General features: G+C 44.4%; 1 protein-coding gene across 10 annotated transcripts in view; it reads right to left on the bottom strand.

Annotated features, from left to right (window-relative positions):
- The window catches only part of LOC310864948 (eukaryotic translation initiation factor 4 gamma 1-like), a 73,359-nt gene that overhangs the window by 3,294 nt on the left and 47,182 nt on the right, over nucleotides 1-22,883 (bottom strand). For all 10 annotated transcript variants that reach the window (XM_083773805.1, XM_083773811.1, XM_083773808.1 and 7 more), the window contains 19 exons: nucleotides 22,777-22,865; nucleotides 22,469-22,646; nucleotides 21,928-22,061; nucleotides 10,562-10,732; nucleotides 9,389-9,808; nucleotides 8,174-8,320; nucleotides 7,335-7,568; nucleotides 5,677-5,781; nucleotides 4,777-5,058; nucleotides 4,174-4,300; nucleotides 3,935-4,067; nucleotides 3,507-3,766; nucleotides 3,289-3,422; nucleotides 2,988-3,160; nucleotides 2,615-2,740; nucleotides 2,411-2,492; nucleotides 2,141-2,239; nucleotides 1,849-1,983; nucleotides 1,019-1,100 (listed from right to left, as the gene is read on the bottom strand). In XM_083773805.1, coding sequence (XP_083629931.1) covers nucleotides 1,019-1,100; nucleotides 1,849-1,983; nucleotides 2,141-2,239; nucleotides 2,411-2,492; nucleotides 2,615-2,740; nucleotides 2,988-3,160; nucleotides 3,289-3,422; nucleotides 3,507-3,766; nucleotides 3,935-4,067; nucleotides 4,174-4,300; nucleotides 4,777-5,058; nucleotides 5,677-5,781; nucleotides 7,335-7,568; nucleotides 8,174-8,320; nucleotides 9,389-9,808; nucleotides 10,562-10,732; nucleotides 21,928-22,061; nucleotides 22,469-22,646; nucleotides 22,777-22,865 — 3,111 coding nt within the window. The remainder of the gene's footprint in view (nucleotides 1-1,018; nucleotides 1,101-1,848; nucleotides 1,984-2,140; nucleotides 2,240-2,410; nucleotides 2,493-2,614; nucleotides 2,741-2,987; nucleotides 3,161-3,288; nucleotides 3,423-3,506; nucleotides 3,767-3,934; nucleotides 4,068-4,173; nucleotides 4,301-4,776; nucleotides 5,059-5,676; nucleotides 5,782-7,334; nucleotides 7,569-8,173; nucleotides 8,321-9,388; nucleotides 9,809-10,561; nucleotides 10,733-21,927; nucleotides 22,062-22,468; nucleotides 22,647-22,776; nucleotides 22,866-22,883) is intronic.

Below are 22,883 nucleotides of genomic sequence, written 5' to 3'. Positions count from 1 at the left end.
TTCCAAATGGTCCCGTACAGGTCTGTAACTCTGACAGTGTACAAATGGAACGAAATGGTCCCTTATGGGTCCATTTGTACACTCTCAAGAGTTATTGAGTTGCTCACCCAACGCATGAGGAGTTTTCACCCCTTCTTCCGGATTGGAAAAGTGGTGGGCTCCACCCATTTGGGGCCCACCCCTTCTTCCGGATTGGAAAAGTGGTGGGCTCCACCCATTTGGGGCCCATCTACATCATAGAATTGTATTCAATTCAACAGCTCTCATGAACACGCCGGGCTGAAAGCATGAACGAGCACTGCAGTGACGTACATGCTTGCTTATAGTTCGCACCTCAAAAGGGTACGGAGGCGTGGCCACAGCCGTCTTGAGTGACAGGCACGCAGTGCTGCTGTTACTAGAAGCAGGCAGCGCTGTTGCAGATTGCACCAGGCGATGATTATATTTACCCTTAGTTTATTATATTATTTAATATTTATAAACATTACATAAAAGCTACTGGCCTTAGCATGTTAATTAATCCATCTCATCTCATCTCTCTCCATCCATCCATCCATCACTTTTCCAAACCGGAACAAGAGGTGAAAACGCCTCATGCGCTGGGTGAGCAACTCAATGCAAGTGGATGGGAGGGAAATTCTGGTGCCGTCTCTATTATTTATAACTCGCGGGGAGGTAGTTTCGGAGAGGGCCGAGGAGAGATTAACCAGTGAATGAAATTGTCCGAACACGGAAATAAAATTAATTCATTCGAATGATAGTGGCTACTGCGTTAAGAGCAGAACATAATCTTCAAGGATAGAACTTCTTTATTTAAATAAAATAATGTTTTGGCAAATCACTATTATTTTATAAAAATAAAGAAGTCTAAACCACTTTGTTGTTCATAACATATCTGGGCAGCCCTGTATCTGGCAGAATAACCATCTATCCTCTGCTTGCTGAAACTGTGGTATCCTGCACATTCTAGGCAAACTGTCATCCGAGCTGGACTATGTATGGCGAGAAGTGTACTCACAGATCATGGCGGATACGCAGATAGAGGTCATCAACGCTCTGACAAACGTGTTGGAGGACGTCTGCTCTTCCTCCAGGTTGGCCTGCACACAAACTCACACTGATTAACATTCATGATGATGACGGGTGATAAGCAGGGTTAACAATGCAACTACAGCGTTTAAAAAAAATCACACCCGTGTGAAGTGAGGGGCGCTCTCTCATCATACATCATCTCATTCTCAATGTTTGTTCACACAGACCCTCAAAGCTGGACATAGGAGGGTCTAGCGCCCCTCAAGAATCGAACCACATGGGAATAGTGTGGCTTGAATGTGGATCTTAGACGTCATGTGGCCAGCCTGTGACGTCGTCAGTCGTCTCTATGCCATATCTATGATGATGCATGATGCCACATTTGTGCAAGATGTCAGCATGATTTGACATTGACATCTCTGCAGTTTATTAGAATATCAATCCCCAACATGGTTTGATGTATTTGTCTGATTTCGACAGACAGTTGCCAAAGTGTGTGGTACTGGTATCCATTAATGAATTAACTGCCATCTTGGTTGTTTGCGCTGTCATAGATTTACGGTCTGTGTATGAGTGCATCAAGTGTCAGCTGGTCAGAAAATCTTGGAAGTGCAAGAAATAGAAACGCCAAGGCACTGCCGAAGTTCCTGATAACGTAATTGTATTTTTAGTGACCTAACCTAGACGAACAACGTTCAGCGTTGGTTAGTCACGAGTACGCTGCAACCTTAAAGCTGATGGTCACAAACAGAACTAAACATTGACCTAGATTTGAGACCAAATGTCTTAAACCCTCTTTAGGACATTTAAGCGTACCTCGATCCAGTCGAAGATCCTGGTGTTGTCTGCATTGTCCTGGATTAGTCTGTCCAGCTGTTTGCTCATTTCAGTGGGGCTCACCTCTTCCGTCTTGCCCGTCTCAGTCTCATCGCCCAGGGTGAACTCCACATTCTATGAAGATACAGGACAGAGGACAACATGATATGTTTGACATGTCCAATAACATGATTCTGTTGGAAACGTATTGGCTGGTCTTGCACATGGCTAAAATTAACAGATAGCTGTGCCGTCTTTGACTGAAAATGAGTGGTGCAGGTGGAGCTCTGACCTTTTCTGTCACAAACTTATTGACATCTTCGTCCTCAGGCAGGAAGTCTTTCCAGCCAAGGCCTGCCTCCCTCCACATGGCTCCCACCTTTATATGGTTCTGCAAGAGCAAGAGAGGAAGATCGTATTCAGACCGATGCATTCATCAATGTAACAACACCCTTTAGTGGGTTAGTTTAACATCATTCAGTATTCCAGTGTAATGAATTAATGATATTGTGACAGTGTGTCAGGGTTAATAGGGTGAGTAATTAACAGGGTGAAATCTCACCATTCCTTTGCAGAGTAGAATGAGGATATGGACCAACAGGTCTCCGGCCTTACCCAGAGGAATGAGAGGCTTGGAGATTTCCCTGCACACAGACAGACACAAAATATTTCCCTCATTAGAAAACTAATTTGACATATGGGTGTTAATTGCTTCACAGTCTCAGATGTGTCCGTTCGTAAGCCTCCAGTGAGGCCTGGGACTCACTTGAAGAGCTGTCCCATGGGGATACCTCCCTCGTGCAACATGGGGGTGATCAGCTCAGCCAGGTACAACCAGAAGAGTGGGATGTCTATAGCCATATCCTCTGCCACGTCTAGGATATCTTTAAGCCTGGAAACACAAACTGAGTTTAAGGTATTTTGCACATCAAGCCCGATACAAATACACGTTATGAAAATATAAGCATTTGACACTCGCATCACAGCAAGTGCAAAGTAAATTTTCTACAACCATTCCTGAGTACGTTTTCACACAGAATCTACCTCAATTTAAAGAATGCAGTTAAAGCTGCCAGACTGTCTCGCTAAAGAATGACTTGGCTTAATGACAGTCCCCCTTTTCTCTCAAACGGTCTTACCCTTTGTAGTACTGCTGTGTAGGCATCATGCCAGTCTTGATGAGCTGGTGCAGCAACAGCCCCATGTGCTCTCGCACGCTGGCGTTGCGCTCTAGCGTGCTCTCCAAACCGTGCCGCACAAACACAAACAGCAACTGGGCGCTGTTCATCTCCTGTACGCACTGCAATGCCTCCTGTTGGTTCAGGCGAGCACAAACACAGACAGTTAAGCGCAACGCTGGGAGGATTTACCATAGCGTACCCAACATCACATTTCAAAGCTCTTGCTCATGTTTTCCATAGAAACGGCACGGGTGTGTACCTTCATGTCTTTGATGTGGAGATATTCTTCGATGATGGCCGTGGATTTCTTCTCCAGCTCCTCCTCAGTCAAGGCAGGCTTGGTGGGGGTTTGGGGACGTGGAGGTGGAGGGGTAGGAGCTGCCTCCCGCTTCACTGTTAAAAAATACACAGTCAGAGACCAGCTCATTTCATTTTTTTAGACAAAGCTTCATGCCGTCCATCCAGTGGTTTACGTACCATTCTCTTTGCTCCTGGCGCGGTCTCTGTCTCTGCTACCGCGGTCTCTGTCCCTCTCCCGGTCGTCCGTCATGCTGGCCACACGGCGGACAGCGTCGACTGGCCCGCGGTGGTCTCTCTCGCGGCTGTTCTCCTTCTCCCGGCTGAAGCTGCGTTTGGTCACAGTCAGTCTGTTCCTGTCGTCCCGCCTGTCGTCCCGTCGGTCATCCCGTCTGTCAAATCGGTCGAAGCGGTCCCCACGCTCTCTACTAGAGCTATTTCTGTGGTAAGGGGAGAGGAGGGGGTTGGAAATGGATTGGAGCTCAGATCTGAGTGACAAAACAGAGCATTGTGTGTGTATGTATGTGTATATAATATAATTTATATATACATACAATTTATATTTGATAGAATGAATATGAAAAAATGCACAGGGCTGCTATTCTGACCTCTGAGGCACTCGTCTATCTGATTCTTGAGCGGAACCTGAGGTGGCCTGCTGCAGAGCAGAGAATCTGTTCAGGGTGCTGGTGGCCGGACGGTTGCCTGACTCTGAGGCTGGGACTGGAGCTGGAGCTGGACCTGGACACACACACGCACACACACAGATATCCATGTTCAGTCAAACAAGTGTTGTGGTATTCTCAAGAAAAAATGGAAACGATCTGATAGACTGAAGGGTACCTACCGCTACCAGGCTCTGCAGGCTTGGCAGTCATGGTAGTGGTTCCACCGCTGCTACCTTTACCCCAACTGCCCCACGTGCCTTTACCTCCTGGAGCCAGCAGCTGGTTGTTAAAGTCAAGAATTGGAGTCTGTGGAGGTGGTGATCATAGGTTAGAACCACCTGGTAGTTAGAATGACCGGTTGGTTAGAAGTTAGAACCACCTGTTATTTAGGACTACTGGCTGGGTGTTGGTTAGCACCACTGGTTGGTTTGCATTATCAGGAACTCAGCATGAGACGGTTGAGAATAAACTATCTCTAGGCCCAGCTGTTTTATTATCTTTTACTAATTTAGTAAAAAATATATATATAGTAGAATATCATAGTCTCTATGTCACCAGGTCTGGTTATAATACCAGTAGGAACAATATGCCTAACATTCATGTTTTTTGGTGAGGGAAGAAACCCATGAACAAGGGAATAACAAATGGAAGAAAAACTGAATAATCAGGTTTGAAACAGTCCTTTGTTAACTTGTGAGGCAACACATAGGACAAGGATCACGATAAGTCCCCAGGCTATGTATTGGAACCCCTAAAGGAGCCCAGACACGTCCACATCCTACCTTGGTGATTTTGCTGAGACGTGACGTGTCGATGGGTCGGCTCTTGGTGGAGATGGGGACTGTGTTCCAGCCCTCATCCTGGGGCTGGCTGCGGCCCTGGGGGTGAGCTCCCCGGCCGCCAGGCCCCCCTCCACCCATCCTGCCCCCCGAGCCTCCGATCGGCTTGGACATGAATGCGTGCTGGACCTTCATCTGTTCTCTCTGCTCCTCCATCTCGGCATCTTTGTGGATCTGGTCGATGGTCTTGGGACCCTGGTCACCTCGCCTGGGCACCCAGTTATTCTGGGACAGAGGGAGGGACAGGTAGATGATGAGTACCAGGCTTGTGGTGTCGCACTAGCAGCTCATACTGGTTTGTGCAGTGACAAGGGACTAGAATACAAAGGGAACTGGGGATTGCCATAACAGCTAAATTGGGTAAAGTAAAACATGTTTGCCTGAATAAGGATAAGACAAGTATTGATACATTGTTATAATAACAGGTCTGATGTACAGGACAGGTCTGCATCTCCAGTTATGGGCTGATGAGAATGAAATAGTTATACACAGTTATATACATAGTTAAAATCACTATACAACACGCTACATTCACAAACATTCACTCAGGCATGAATTACAAAATGACATAAAATATGTCAAACCAGATAAGCTATTGTTCATAAGAAAAGCAGTCATTAGAATAGTGTTTTTAATGCTGAATAACAGAATGAGTTCTCTTTTGGAATTGGAGTCTAGTTGTTAGATATTATGTTATCCTGTGAGGACAATAAAACAGCGAAGAATACATACTGCTAAAAACCTAGAAAAACTACTACATAATGACATCTCATGTGCAGGTTACATACACACAATATGATAACCCATCTTGTTGTATGTGAAAAGTAGTCTTGTATGTGTTACCCGTCGCAGATCCAACACATCCTGCAGCATGAAGCGGATCCTAGAGGAGGTCTTCTTCTCCTTGATAATCTTCTCCATTTGATGGAAGTACTGGTCCATGCGAGGCTTAACAGAAATACAATTTAATACAATTACAGTTAGTGCCGTCATAGATGTTTGCGATTTGTTCAGTAAATTGCCCTGTGGTTCAACAGTCAGATTAATCATGCCGACAGCATGGTAGCTACATTTGTCATTTACACATCTTCTGTTAAAACACTTTCATCACCGTGAGAGGAGGAGAAAAACGTTGTACGAGCAACAGCCGACATGTCTTAGCTTTCGCAAGAAGTGGTAATATGTCAGGCGCGATGCGATTAAATAAATCACAATTTACACCTGAACGTCGGACGGATTGGACAAAAACTTTTTCTGAGAAAACAAGCAGCAAATAATCCACAATGAACGTTTCCTTATGGGGTGTGCGCTAGGGCATTCATTAAAAAAAACGATGCATCGACTTCATTAACACAAGTCGATCAAAATTAGAAGTCAAAAGTAAAAAAACAAAAAAACAACAATATCATTTGTTTTCCCCATATTTTTGCTCTGTGTGTGTACAGAATTCAAACTGTAGGATTGGTTATTGTCACGGTCACGGACATAAGTCATTCTTTCCCTTTGCATCGGAGTTCAGCCACAGCCTTAAATACCTGCAGCTGTGTTCTCCTTTGATGTGCGCTCTCAGCGTGTCCCACTAATTGACTGGCTGTTGAACTGCGCTGTGTCAGAGTGAGAAGTACAGAAGCGCGCAAACTTTCTCCCCAATCTTTCTCCCCACACCCCCCAGCTGACATTGACCAGCTTTACACGCGGGACGCATGAATCTCTGTCTCCGGTCAGTGCAGGTTGTTTGCATGGCTCAGAAAAGACGAAGCTTGAGGATGTTATGAGAGTTGTTATCGGAGGAGGAGAAGGGAGGACAAAATGTTCACGTCGTGAACGTGGAAGGTAAGATTGTATTCTGATCTGATGATGTGCCAAACTGCTGCTGGCTGCAATTAATTATACCTATGTATACCCATGTCTTCTATTGTGTTCTGAAGGTACAATATTGTGTTCATATGGCTGGAACGAGCCGTTGTGCTGCGCTCAGTGTGCTGTGCCAATTATGCCTCGTCTGTCTGTTGCGTTCTCTTTCTGGTCTATGTGCCAGTGTGCGCGTGCACCGTTTAGTGTTTACTATTAAATGTATGTTTTGATAATCATTACCTTGACATAGATACAGTGTGTGTATGTCTTAACTAATGGGTTTCTGTGCCATATTGGAGAGGCTCCGTTTGACATGCTCTGTCGTTTGACATGCTCCGTATTTGAGTGTGCGCACCCCCACACCCCCCCCGTTATAAAACGATGCATCGACTCAACTTCGACTTTACTGTCCGACAAGTCGACTGGGAAAAATCTCAACTCGTTAATGCCCTAGTGTGCGTGCATTAATCCTAGCAGCCTGGACAGCACGAAAGGTTAGTTTTGAGCTTCGGCTGCTTGGAATTGATATAAACTTTATAACCCGCCATATGGTGGTTATGGCAATCTGAGGGGTAAAATCCGTCATCTGGCGGGTTATGGGGCGGCTTGGCGTCCTGGGTGTTAATGTATTATTATGCAGTATGTACCTTGGCCTTTTCAAAGTCGAGGTCTTTGCCAATGGTGGCGAAAAGTCTACACAGGCACTCCAGGGACTCTTCGTCGTGGTTTTTGAGCAGCTTGACGATACAGTCGTGCATGATCACTTCCGTCAGCATCTTGAGCTTGAACAGCTCCCCGATGAACTTGATGTTGCCCAGAGAGCGCCTCCTGGCCTGGTCCTTGGCATAATCCAGCTCCACTTTGAGGCGGTCCTTCTCCTCCTGGTTGTGGCATTTCCGGAAGTTAATATGGCAGGTTAGCTTACAATGGATTCCTGGGTAATTTATTATACAGATTCAACATTAAAGACACATTGGTGTTGTAGTTTTTGTCAAACATCATTATTTTAGTTTTAATGTACTGACTGACGGAAATATAATAACGATATGTTTCTTCTAATATATACAACTTTAATCAGTTTCACAAGGTGAATTACTTTCTTTTTTTACTTCAGCATCTGCTCGTTGTTAAGCCCTAACCACACCAAAGGGTCAAGACGGTTTTAGCGGTGTCCCTGCCGTGTGATGATGTCTTGTTGCACGTTGACCCACGTTGACCCTAGTGATTCAGCGCATGGAATTCAATGGCCCAAACCACACCAAAGGGTCGAGACGGTTTTAGCGTTAACTCTTGCAAACGTTTGGATCCAAGGAGTTGCATGGTGACCCTTTGGTGTGGTTAGGGCTTTACACATCTATGTGAATGTGGAATAACAACAAGTGACAAAATCAAACTTTTAAAATCATCTGGGTTTTTTAGACTGACAATTTACGTGATTTATAGACTTAAATGTGGCTGACATGATATTAATAGAACATGAGCATACCGCTGGGGCAGCATCCAGCTCTTTCTGTTTCTTCTCAAATATTTCGTCATCATCTTTGTCCTTCTCAAACTCCTTCTGGCAGCGGTTGAGCAGCAGCTTGCGGAAATTCACGACTCCCGGCTTATCTCCTGTGGTGGGGACTTTGAGCTGAGGAGGGTAAAGACACAGGGAGAATGGTTATCATACAGCTACACGGGTTAGTTAAAGACACAGGGAGAATGGTTATTATACAGCTACACGGGTTAGTTGAGCTATAAAGGAGAATGGTTATTATACAGCTACACGGGTTAGTTGAGCTATAAAGGCCCTTTCAGGCAGTGGTGGAAAAAGTAGTCAATTTTCTTTTACTATGACATTCCCGCCTTTTGTTTTATGTGTTTAATCCGCCGTATTGTAATAATTAAAAAGAAACTCCGTCTTTGCCGTGGAGATGGAGACGAGACCTTCATGTTATGATGACGAAACCGGAAAAAGGGCTTCTGGGAAATTGAGGCCAATGCAAATGAACGGGGTACAATGCCTCATGGAGGAGGGTCTTGTGGGGCGGTCTTGCGGCGCACCAAGATGGCGGGTGGTGCGATTGTTCATAACAAACGGAGGAACCTTTTTTCGCCGGATTTTCAGGGAATAATTCAGCGTATGCTCTAAAGGTAATAAAACAATCTCGGCAGCGTAGAATATTTGATTAAAATGCGGGTTGCGCGTTTTATGGAGTCAAACTGTTAAGTAAAGTATGTATACAAATATTTGGAAAAATCTGCAAGTTCTGGATCGGCTATTTTCAAATGTATTTTGTTCCAAGGTCTCAATGCAAACACAAACTTGTGTTTAGATGCACAACATCAGCTTTTCCTCCATTTTGCAATCCGTGCCCAGCTGAATGCCACGTTTCACGCGGGTATTCATTAGTGTGTAGAGGTCAAAGTTCAACTTAGTTTGTACGCAAGCACGGGCTGACTTTGTTTGATGCAGCAACATTGGAAATAGTGGGTTTTAGAGTGCAGTTGCGTGTTGTGCCTGAAAGCCCCATAAAAGTGAATAGCAAAGACATAATCAGATTAACAGCAATGGGGTAGGCTTATGTGGTTAGAAAGTTACATTGGCCATCCCATCTGTAAACATATCAGTGACCCAGAAACGTGGCACAAAATTACTGGAGCAGAAAAGAGTAAAAGACCCACACACATGTGTACACTCAAACAACAAAAGACTTACCCCCATAAGGCAGCGGCACATGTTGGCATAGGCCACAGAGAAGTTGGGCTCAGAAATGGCCTTCTCAAAGATGAGGTCGATGACTCCCTTCAGACGTTCCTCCGTGTCGATGGTGAGCTCCGTCACCTGCTTCATCAGCTGTTGGAACATCTGGGGGGTCAGCTTGTTCAGGACGCTGCGCACACGCTTGAAGAGCTCTTTGGTCTTGGCCTCCTCTGTCTCGTCCTCTGCCTCCTCTGGCCCTTGCACTTGCTTCGGCATCTTGGCCTGCGGCTTCCAGGCCTTCTCTGCCTTGTTGAGCTGCACGTCTTCGGTCATCGACGAGCAGATTGTGATGATCTTCCTGGGCTCTTTCCTCTGGCCCTGCTGGGAGCGACGAGGCCCACCGCTCTGCAGGCTTATAGGAGTCATACCTGGAGGCTGGGGGAGTGGAGGAAGGTGGAAGATAGGCTTGAGTACCAATCTCTGTACTTTTATATAGCAGACAAACACTCAAATAAATACGCAATGGCAGCCAGTAACAGGGTAACAGGTACGGTCGCCCATTTTCCATCTCGCCCCACTACTCTAACTAGCTGTAAATAACAAACATAATTCATGTTGGTGATTATATAAAAGGTATTATCATATTCATTTATCATTGATAAGTTCACTCTGTATATCAACAGGCATAATAGCATGATGCCATTACAAAACATGGGCTACATGGAAGAAATGTGTTTAATAATAGAAATTAACTGCTAGAAGGTAACTTAATTAAGCAGTCACCGTCTCTGTCAAATTCAGAAAGAATAACATGATACAGAGATCAACTACTATACAATTAAATAAATCTGTATACAAGATAATTTCAGAGAGGGAGGTAAATACTAAATTAACTGTTAACTACATTAAAACATTTTGCGGGGGAAAATTGGTAAAGGGGCGAGTCGTTTGGTATTGCAGTAACAGTACCCAATATAGGTTATAGGAATCACAATAGACTAAGCCTACTATTAAAAAGATTGACTACCAAGATGATATTGAGCCATCTTGGACATCTGTAATAACTAATTGCGGTGTGTAAATACAGAAAAGGGTAACAATATTCATAATACAATAAAAAGTACAGAAACATTTAGGAAATATCAAACAATTTCTGGAATACTACTGTAGAGAAGCTAGCTGGTTCACCTTCTCCAGAAGATAACTTCTTGGTCCGCCCCCACCCCCTCCACCACCCCCACCACCACCCCCTCCCATTCCAGGCCTGCCCAGGTTGGCAAAGGAAGGAGTGAAATCAGGGCCACAGTTCATGCCTGGTAGACGACTGGGGTCCAGCTGTCGCAGAGGTGTCTTATTGGCCTAGGGTGAGAGGGAGGGAGAAAGACAGATTGACAGACAATATGATAATAAGAAATATGAAGGCTCGCACGAAAGGAGAGTACATAAACTGTGTGAATATTATTCTTATATTATTTGTTATCAGCAAGACGTACAACCTAGAGCTCTTCGTAACGAAACAAACAAAATAGGTACGATCCAGGTCCGTGTTTCACCACCATCATTCGGGATAGGGTCGTAGTCTCAATAACGTTTCTATTACCTTGGGTCTCCGGTCTGTTTAACATTATGTGTAATACCCGAGTGGATCCGAGAAGACTCGTACTCTGTGCTGATCGGTAGGGAAAAGCTATGTGATGATTAGACTGTCCTGGGATCAGATTACTACAGCGCAACATACGGGGGTACAACGTTGAGAGCGCACAAATCGCAGTAACCAAAGTGTGCACCGTGGCGTGAGAGTTCATGAATACCTACATTATCGGGGGTGAAAACATGCAATTAAATGTAATTTATAATGCCATTATTGTAGCAGTTACATTTAATTATTGAGTATAACTGGCATCTAGTCTACTGTACAGCATTTTAGGTTTGTCAGGTCCATAAAATAATAGGTCAGGTCTGTAATATTTCGGAAAACAAACCAGATCTCTGAAACAAACCTAACGGGTCCAGGTCTGTTTCTTAAAAAGCAGACCTCATTCATTTCCATTGGAGTCGGTCGACTCCAATGGAAATGAATGGAAATGACAGCTTCCTGCCATTTCAGGAGGTGTAGTTCCGGACTCTCTAGCATTCGGAGATTTTGGCTAGGCAAGAATACATTTCACGGGTCCATCTCAGACCGGTTGGGGTCCGTCATTTATAAAAAATCTTGGAACCTGTCTCGGGTCCGTCATTTTGGACTCTTGAAGAGCAAGTATGTTTTGGTTGCTATGCAGATGTAACACACATGATTTAGTGGATTACAGTATAACCCTAACATATAGAGACAAGCTACAGTTGCCTTATATGTGTGCTTTTGCCTAAGAACTAAATCTAAAGTTACTATGTTTAGTGACCCTGTCTGAAACCTAACCACTGAGTAGTGCAGAGATTTGTTAAGCTATCTAAAAATCACTAGATATTAGAGACAGAGTGACATGTGGTTCCACCAATCAGCAGTCAGTTTAGGCCTGGCTGATATGCTGTTCCAGCCACACAGTAACCTGTTGAAGCAGTGATTACCATCTACCTGCAGTGCTGCACTAATCAAGCCCAATTGAACTGAGTCAGTTCAGCTGTTGAGGTTAGAGAGAGAAAGACAGCCAAACAGCAGTGCACAGCACATGAGAAGAGCACAGAACAGAGAGAGAAAAAGTGTGATACTAGAAGAGTTTTATGAGCACAAACCACAGCGAAGCAAGGTAACTCACCACATCTTATGAGTTAATTTAAGAGTAACAAATAATTGGAAATTACTTTGGTTTTGATGAGTGGTATTGTTTATTTCTAGAAACCTTTGTGGATTCACTGGGGCAGCCATTGCATTGTTTGTGCCCAGCCTGTTTCACACAGAATCGGTGAGACAGTTCATTTAATTTCAATGAAGGGATATTGTTGTTATTTTTGCACTTTGCAAGTGAACACTTTGAGAGTGTAATACTACTAAGAAGAAGTTTATGTTTGTTTACTAAAATGGATGTAATCCATTTCATGATGCACTTCCTACAAGTGTACTGATGTTCATGTGAAGATGTGTGTTGTTTAAAATACATAATGTGAAAAAGTATGTACAAAGGTTAAAATGCACAGAGTGTTGCATACAGTATTTAATTTGTTTTCATTTAAAAAAGTTCATGTAATGCATATTTCATGGTTAAAAACTAATCAACAGACAGTCGATACTTTGATACTGATTAGATTTCTCTGACCCTGTCTGATGACAGGTCAGGTTTTTTTTGTTGGATTGGATCGTTTTCCAGTTGACCATTCCAATAGATGGCGAGCTTCCCACCAGGATCTAGAGATTGAGCGACAGCGAGTATTCCCCCATACTCTGGTGACCACTGGACAGACAGACTACTGCACTCTACGGTGTGGTAGGCCTTAATCTGCAGACTCCCCCACTCTCAGCTGCAGTAATCCCAATTCCCCCTCTCTCCCTTCGCGCACACGCATGCACATACATTCCCCTGGAATTGGAACTCTGACACTTACAGTTTTGGAAACCATATGGAACTTTGACACATACACTGATACATACCTGGATGGTTTATCCTTGGAACTCTGAACCATAACACGTATACTGATTTTGCATACATACATTACCTTACCTTACCTTGTTCATTCATTGGGAGAACAGTGACTGAGTGGTCAATTCATTACTTATTGAAAGGGTGGATATTTGTAAATTGTATGTCCTATTTTGATTGTTTGATTGAACTGGAAAGTTAGAAGGGTGCACCCAAATTAGAGAGACACAGTGAACTGTGAGAATTTGAGCAATTGCTATTCAAGAGTTGGTACCAATTTATTTCTTTTCCATATTGTATGTTTGTATGTTTGTTTGTTAATTGTTTTTTTCAATATAACTGCCGGCAATCATTTAACATTTAACCTCCTTGTGTCTGAGTCTCATTTAAGCACTCCCCATAGCTCCAGCAGTCGAACCTACACAATAACTAGTCCAGATTTTGCTATAGTGCCTTATAGGTGCTACAAGTTACTCACAGAAGTGCCACTCGCCCCCGTTTGGCACAAGTTGGTATTACAATTGGCGAGCCAGCCAGGAGCTGTGTTGGATGCTTAATTGTCACTTAATTGGTTATTATTGATTTGCAACGGGTTACATTCAAAATCTGAGTCCAAACCTAATACAGTCAAAATGGAAATTGTGATGAAAGAATCGATCAAAATCCCCAACTCTGTAATAGTTAATGGGATAACAGGTACATCCGATGATGATGAGGTCGTTACTTATCTTCAGAAACATGGTGAAATTAACAGATTCTTTACCATTAATGACAAAAACTCAGATTTCCACCACCACTTGATAGCAGAGTTTAAATGTGGCACTGCCATGGAAACATTAGAGCCCCAGCTGCCGCTTCAGTTGAAACATTCCAATCAAGATGCAGTTGTTTACGAAATACAGAGCTTGGCAAGTGTTTATACGTTAAATGCCCGTGTTAATGCTACCAAAACATACATGGACGAGTTGCGTGCAATTGCCCGCTTGAGTGGAAATTCTCTTGAGCAAATGCTGAAAGAAGAACTTGAAAATCTTGCATTGTCTTCCACTCCTCGTAAACAAATTGACCCGTCTTCTCCAAGTTCACACCCTTCTGATCCTACAGTCCTTGAATCACATGATGCAACTAAAAACCTGACCGACTCCCTCTCAATATCAGCTACACCAGCTGCGGCTCAGGGCACATTACCGCCCACAATTGATTTAAATCCACCCAACGTGCAACGAGTGGTGGTCGAACATATTGTTCGCAGTAGTGGAACCTCATCACACTTCACTACACCAAGTAGGCTTCGTGCCTTTTCAGGGAAAGTTCCCCGACCCACCAACGAAGCAGATTATGACACCTGGCGCACAAGCGTTGAAGTCCTTATTAAGGATCCTTCCGTTTCTGACTTGCAGTGCACACACCGCATACTTGACAGCCTACTTCCACCTGCTGCAGAGTTAATCAAGCATCTAGGCCCACAGGCTCAACCCTCTGCCTATCTTGAACTACTTGATTCGGCCTATGGAACGGTTGAAGATGGTGATGAACTCTACGCGAGATTCATGAGCACATTGATGGATTCTAATGAAAAGCCGTCTGCATTTCTACAAAGATTGCAGGTGTGTCTGAGCATGACTATGCGGCGCGGTGGTGTGTCTGCACAAGAATTTGACAAGCAACTCCTAAAGCAGTTCTGCCGCGGCTGCTGGGATAATGCCCTAATAACTGACCTCCAGCTGGGAAAAAGAAAGGAGTCTCCACCTTCCTTCCCAGAACTCTTGCTGATGCTAAGAACAGAAGAAGACATACAGGCTGCGAAAGTGAGCCGTATGAGACAGCACTTGGGCACAGTCCAGCCTGCTCCTAGTGTCACTAAGCAGCGTACAATGTCTCATCTACAAACAGCACATGCCACTGCTGAGTCTGATCATGTCACTGAATTTGAGATGCTGAAAAAACAAATGGCAGACCTCAGCGCCCAGCTGAGTAGCATGAAAAATGAGAGACAAAAACAGAAACCGAAAAAAGAAAAAGCTCAGTCCTCTGCAGCAAGTGCTGAGGCCCGACCTCCAAAAAATAAAGAAAGCAAACAGCAGAGACCTTCTCCCAAGACTAACAGCAAGCCACGCCCTTGGTATTGTTTTCAATGCGGTGAGGATGGTCACATCAAATCTGCTTGTGACAATGAGCCTGATCCTGTCCTTGTAGCTGCCAAGAAAAAGCAGTTGAGAGAAAAACAGTCCATGTGGGAAACCACTAATGGACCGGATGACGAGACCCATTTAAACTGAATGCTGCTTCCATCGAGGGACATATGGGAGCAACAACAGATAAATGTCGTCCCAGACCAAACAAACCTAACCTGAAACGAGTTCAGGCTAAAGAGCAGTCTATACAAATTCCAAAGGGCCTCATTGGAAATAAAACTACAGCCCAAGTGGTTATTAAAGGCAATGACACCAACTGTCTTTTGGATACGGGGTCCCAAGTGACAACTATACCCCAGTCTTTCTATGAAGACCATCTCTCAGACTTGACTATTCATCCACTACATGGTCTACTTGACGTGGAGGGTGCCAATGGTGAATCAGTCCCCTACTTAGGATACATAGAGCTCCTCATCACTTTCCCTAAAGACTTTGTAGGCTCTGATATTGAAGTTCATACCTTGGCTTTGGTTATTCCCCACCTCCGCTCTGCAAGCCAAGAACAGGTGCTTATCGGCACAAACACTCTTGATGTGCTTTATGCAGACTTCTCTGCTGACCAGAACCTCTCTACTTTCCAGCCGTCAGCGTATGGCTACCGAGCTGTTCTGAAAATACTCAGACTGCGTCAGAGTATCTCCAGTGATACCCTTGGCGGGGTGAAGATGCAAGGAAAGAACCCTGAAATTGTCCCCGCAGGACAGACCATCGTTCTGGAGGGAACAGTTAACTTGTGTAATGCTCACACTGAGAAGTATGTCATTTTGGAAGAACCATCAGCCTCTTCCTTACCTGGTGGCCTACTGGTTTCGACAAGCCTAGTGAGTGTGCCAACAAAACAACCCTGCCGGTTACCTGTTGTGCTGAAAAATGAAACTGATCATGACATTGTCATACCGCCCAGAACAGTACTGGCAGATGTTAATGCCGTAGTGCGAGTGCTTCACAAAGAACAGACTGTGAAGGATCCAAACTCACCTGACGTGCAGACAGAGTCCAGTCAACATGCAAAGTTGAGCTTTGATTTTGGAGATTCCCCCTTACCTGCCGAATGGAAGGAAAGAGCAACACAAATGCTAAATTCCATGCCGGAAGTCTTCTCCCAACATGACCTGGATTTTGGTCAGACAGATAAGGTCAAGCACCATATCAAGCTCAACGATGAGACACCGTTTAAGTACAGAGGCCGTCCCATACATCCACATGATGTGGATGCAGTGAGGAAACACCTTCAGGAACTTCTCGACTCAGGCGTGATACGAGAATCAGAGTCCCCATTTGCTTCCCCCATTGTAGTCGTAAGGAAGAAGAATGGTTCCGTTCGTCTTTGCATAGACTACAGGAAGCTAAACCTTAAAACCATCAAGGACGCGTATGCCCTTCCAAAGCTGGAGGAGGCGTTCTCTGCGCTGGCTGGATCAAAATGGTTCTCTGTTCTCGACTTAAAGTCGGGATACTACCAAATAGACATGGAAGAATCCGACAAACAGAAAACAGCGTTTGTTTGCCCATTAGGATTTTGGGAATTCAACAGAATGCCCCAGGGAATCACTAATGCTCCATCAACATTCCAGCGACTTATGGAGAAGTGTATGGGAGACATGAACCTAAAGGAGGTTTTAGTGTTCATTGATGACCTGATCATTTTCTCATCATCCTTGGAAGAACATGAGAAGCGCCTCAAGCATGTACTACAGAGACTGAATGAGTATGGATTGAAGCTGGCTCCAGAAAAATGTAAATTTTTCCAGACCTCAGTGAGATACCTTGGTCATATAGTCTCAGAGCAGGGTGTGGAAACGGACTCTGAGAAGATCAATGCGTTAACAACGTGGCCTGTCCCTACCATCCTGAAGGAACTTCGGTCCTTTCTAGGATTCGCAGGATATTACAGACGGTACATAAAGGGTTACTCTGACATCGTCAAGCCCCTTAACGAGCTAACCTCTGGGTATCCACCGACTGCAAAGGGAAGAAAGAAACCTGACAAAGGTGCAAGCACAGAATACCACAACCCAAAAGAGTCTTTCGGTCAAAGGTGGACACTTCGTTGCCAGGAAGCCTTTGAACTGATAATCCAAAAACTGATATCGGCTCCGGTTTTGGGCTTTGCAGACCCCCAGATTCCTTACATCCTACATACTGATGCTAGTACAGTTGGCTTGGGGGCTGCATTGTACCAAGTTCAGGATGGCCAACCGAGAGTCATAGCTTTTGCAAGCCGAGGACTATCAAAGAGTGAAACCAAGTACCCAGCGCATAAACTTGAATTCTTGGCCCTCAAGTGGGCAGTCACTGATAAATTCGCTGACTACTTATATGGAACAGACTTCACGGTGGTAACCGACAGCAACCCCCTGACTTATGTCCTAACATCGGCCAAACTCGATGCAACAAGTTACAGGTGGCTGTCTGCCCTTTCCACCTATTCCTTCCAACTCCAGTACAGAGCTGGCAAGCTAAACCTTGATGCTGACGCATTGTCTCGCCGCTCTCATGGTATTCCGGAGGATGACCCAACATCACGAAAGGAGAGTGAAAGAATCCAGAAGTTCACAGATTATCACCTAAGTGATGCCGAACATTCAAACACTGTACCTCAAGATGTGGTCCAAGCCATATGTGAACGGCACATTGTCACCGTTACTGAAGGCAACGATGCCGAAATGCCTAGTCCCGGGTTAGCTTTAGTTGAATCCCTTGCTCATAATTCTACAGCTATTCCAGACAGCTTCCAGGACGAACAAGTTGATGGTTTTCCTCTAATCCCCTCTCTCTCTGAGGATGAGTTGAGAGAAAAGCAGCGATTCGATCCTGCAATCAATGAGGTTATCGTTCAGATTGAAACTGGTCAAACCCCACCTACCAGTCTCAGGGAAGAACTGCCTGAACTTCCTTTACTGCTACGTGAGCTGAACCGCCTGGAGCTGCGGAATGGAGTGCTGTATCGAAGGAGGCAAGATGGACCCAATATCACCTTCCAGCTAGTGCTTCCTGATGAGCTGAGAGCAGTAGCATTTAAGAGCCTCCACAACGACATGGGCCACATGGGAGTTGAGCGGACAGTAGATCTCGCAAGAGCCAGATTTTATTGGCCAAAAATGTTCATGGACATTGAAAAGATGATCAGAACCTGTAAGCGTTGTGTTCTTCGCAAGTCCCTACCTGAGAGAGCCGCTCCACTAGTGAATATAAAGACTAGTAGACCTCTTGAACTGGTGTGTATGGACTACTTATCCGTGGAACCAGACCGGTCCAACACCAAAGATATATTAGTCATCACCGACCACTTCACTAAGTACGCAATAGCGATACCAACTCCAAACCAACGAGCACGTACTGTAGCAAAGAGTCTTTGGGAACACTTAATTGTTCATTATGGTTTTCCAGAGAGGTTACATAGTGACCAGGGTCCTGATTTCGAGTCGAAGACTATAAAAGAACTCTGTGAACTTACGGGCATGAAGAAGGTGCGAACTACACCATACCATCCCAGAGGGAACCCGGTCGAGAGATTCAACCGTACTCTTCTCCAAATGCTTGGAACACTAAGTCAACAGGATAAACAGCACTGGAAAGACTTTGTCAAGCCTCTTGTCCATGCTTATAATTGCACAAAAAACGAGGTGACAGGATTTTCTCCTTACGAATTAATGTTCGGGAGACAGCCAAGGCTTCCGATCGACTTAGCCTTTGGTTTACCCATCAATACCTGTGGAAAGTCTCACTCCCAGTATGTCAGTGACTTAAAGTGCCGCTTGGAAGAGAGTTACAGGATTGCAACCTCTAACGCCCAGAAGAATGCTGATCGCAACAAGACCCGATTTGATAAACGCGTCACAGAGTCAACCCTGGATGTGGGTGATAGAGTTCTTGTTCGCAATGTCAAGCTGCGTGGAAAGCACAAATTAGCAAACAAGTGGGAGGATGATGTCTATGTTGTCATCAAGAAAGCTGGTGAGATGCCAGTCTACACGGTCAAGCCCGAAGGTAAAGATAGACCTGTACGTACCCTGCATCGCGACCTGTTGCTTCCTTGTGGCTTTCTATCCGCAACCTCGATGGATGAACCTGTCAGACAGCCTACTGTCAGAAGACCAAGGACAAGACAGAATCCTGATGTTGAGAGTGAAGAGGATGTTGATTCTGACTCAGTGGATCTACCTCCCATGGTTAGATATCCTATCCAGACAACAATCCAAGATACTCACAAGTCGAGTAACCCTCCTTGTGTGACCAGGCAATCACATGCACCTGATGTGTCATCTCCTGATATTCCTGCTCCGCCAGGAGTTGAATCCCATGAAGAGGACACAGATGGAGATGAACCGGAAAATGATGAACATGAAAAGGAAAACTTACCCGAATATGTCAACTTACCTGATGAAGACATCTCATCCGAAAGTGATGATTCAACCGGACCAGACCCCTTACCTGACATTGACAAGTCCCCTCTGGACACATGTCTGCAACCACCTGAGGAAACGTCTCTCAATGTAAATGAGTCATCCCCAGTGTTGTCAGATGTGCAAGAAGAGGAGGCATCTGAAAAAGAAGAAATTCCACCTGAACAGTCTAGTTCAGTAGAGACGAAGAATGAACTACACCAAGATACGGAAACCCCTGTCCGTCGCTCTCAGAGACAATGTGAGGTACCTGAGAGACTTCAGTATTCTAGATTAGGTAATCCCTTATTATTTGTTGTGAACTCCCTTTTCCATGGCCTGAGTGAGGCATTTGCAAGCTCCATGCAAGGTTTTGATTACTCAGACCTAGAACAGCAAACCTGTCAGGGATTGAAGAGACCTGTGATCATCCAACCATCATCATCTGAATGCACAGGGACGTGCATACCGTCAAGAGGGGAGGATGTAACACACATGATTTAGTGGATTACAGTATAACCCTAACATATAGAGACAAGCTACAGTTGCCTTATATGTGTGCTTTTGCCTAAGAACTAAATCTAAAGTTACTATGTTTAGTGACCCTGTCTGAAACCTAACCACTGAGTAGTGCAGAGATTTGTTAAGCTATCTAAAAATCACTAGATATTAGAGACAGAGTGACATGTGGTTCCACCAATCAGCAGTCAGTTTAGGCCTGGCTGATATGCTGTTCCAGCCACACAGTAACCTGTTGAAGCAGTGATTACCATCTACCTGCAGTGCTGCACTAATCAAGCCCAATTGAACTGAGTCAGTTCAGCTGTTGAGGTTAGAGAGAGAAAGACAGCCAAACAGCAGTGCACAGCACATGAGAAGAGCACAGAACAGAGAGAGAAAAAGTGTGATACTAGAAGAGTTTTATGAGCACAAACCACAGCGAAGCAAGGTAACTCACCACATCTTATGAGTTAATTTAAGAGTAACAAATAATTGGAAATTACTTTGGTTTTGATGAGTGGTATTGTTTATTTCTAGAAACCTTTGTGGATTCACTGGGGCAGCCATTGCATTGTTTGTGCCCAGCCTGTTTCACACAGAATCGGTGAGACAGTTCATTTAATTTCAATGAAGGGATATTGTTGTTATTTTTGCACTTTGCAAGTGAACACTTTGAGAGTGTAATACTACTAAGAAGAAGTTTATGTTTGTTTACTAAAATGGATGTAATCCATTTCATGATGCACTTCCTACAAGTGTACTGATGTTCATGTGAAGATGTGTGTTGTTTAAAATACATAATGTGAAAAAGTATGTACAAAGGTTAAAATGCACAGAGTGTTGCATACAGTATTTAATTTGTTTTCATTTAAAAAAGTTCATGTAATGCATATTTCATGGTTAAAAACTAATCAACAGACAGTCGATACTTTGATACTGATTAGATTTCTCTGACCCTGTCTGATGACAGGTCAGGTTTTTTTTGTTGGATTGGATCGTTTTCCAGTTGACCATTCCAATAGATGGCGAGCTTCCCACCAGGATCTAGAGATTGAGCGACAGCGAGTATTCCCCCATACTCTGGTGACCACTGGACAGACAGACTACTGCACTCTACGGTGTGGTAGGCCTTAATCTGCAGACTCCCCCACTCTCAGCTGCAGTAATCCCAATTCCCCCTCTCTCCCTTCGCGCACACGCATGCACATACATTCCCCTGGAATTGGAACTCTGACACTTACAGTTTTGGAAACCATATGGAACTTTGACACATACACTGATACATACCTGGATGGTTTATCCTTGGAACTCTGAACCATAACACGTATACTGATTTTGCATACATACATTACCTTACCTTACCTTGTTCATTCATTGGGAGAACAGTGACTGAGTGGTCAATTCATTACTTATTGAAAGGGTGGATATTTGTAAATTGTATGTCCTATTTTGATTGTTTGATTGAACTGGAAAGTTAGAAGGGTGCACCCAAATTAGAGAGACACAGTGAACTGTGAGAATTTGAGCAATTGCTATTCAAGAGTTGGTACCAATTTATTTCTTTTCCATATTGTATGTTTGTATGTTTGTTTGTTAATTGTTTTTTTCAATATAACTGCCGGCAATCATTTAACATTTAACCTCCTTGTGTCTGAGTCTCATTTAAGCACTCCCCATAGCTCCAGCAGTCGAACCTACACAATAACTAGTCCAGATTTTGCTATAGTGCCTTATAGGTGCTACAAGTTACTCACAGAAGTGCCACTCGCCCCCGTTTGGCACAAGTTGGTATTACACAGGACACAACGGTGTTCCCACAGTGGTAGGTAATGGTATAGACCTTAGTAATTCCCTGGGGGACTCTGGTCAACTAAGTATATAAGACTTAAATGGTCAAGTACCTTGTCCAGGACTACATCACTGATGGCTGGCAGGCCCTCAGGTTTGTTCATGCTGGCTGAGATGAACTGGAAGCCCAGAAGGAATTCTCTGTCATACTTCTTCTTGTCTTCTGGGTCAAGTGGCTGCCCTGGTTCTGGAAGAAAGAAGGAGACAGGAGATGAATTTGGTTTGCTAATCAGCCCAGCAAGACAGACTGAGAGACAATTTTCTCTGTTCTTTTGGATGTTTATAAAAAGGACCACATCACAAACAACATTCTCAACTTCATAGTCCCGATCCCACTGGTTGAGAAACAGTCGCTGGCTGGCTGCATAATTGGGACTTTTGGACAGATTGTGAGACTCAGAAGACTCAGGAAGAGCAAATACACAGTGTATCCAAACACCCACACAACATTAGCAAGGCAAAGGTCGGTGATGCGATGGTCAATGAAACGAAACTTAAAAGCAATCATTGAGAGAGAAGGTGAGATAAGACCACAGAGTACACAGCACTGCCAGCCGATGGTCCACAGATTGGGACCAAGGTCCAGGGACCCACCTGTTTTGTACTGGTACTTCTTGTCGGTGGCGCCTGGCTTGATGTTCTCAGCATCCAGCTTGTCTTCCTTGTCTTCCCAGGTGAGGTCAGGATCTTCTGGGGAAGGAGGGGCTGCGGGGGCCTGAGCCTCCGGGGTGGGGACTGGCTCTGGCTCAGGCAGGGTCTCGTCGACCTGTTCCTGGTGGTAGAGATGAAGAGGGGAAGGCAAAGATGAGTGAACAACAGATGGAGATCAGCCTATGGGAGTTTAAGAGTATGATGCCTGAATTATAAATTAAAAAGTGTGGTGTTAAGGCAGGTTCACACACCTCTGTAAAGGCATCCAGGAGGTCTCCCACGGCCCCCTTGTTGTTCAGGTCCTTCATCTTTCTTTTTTTCTTTGGCACAGACACAGCAGCTACAGATAAAACACAAC

The sequence above is a fragment of the Protomyctophum parallelum genome (assembly GCF_964188405.1).
Source record: "Protomyctophum parallelum genome assembly, chromosome: 9".
Lineage (NCBI taxonomy): Eukaryota > Metazoa > Chordata > Actinopteri > Myctophiformes > Myctophidae > Protomyctophum > Protomyctophum parallelum.
The sequence above is the reverse complement of the archived record's forward strand: the minus strand, read 5'-3'. Positions and strand labels throughout refer to the sequence as shown.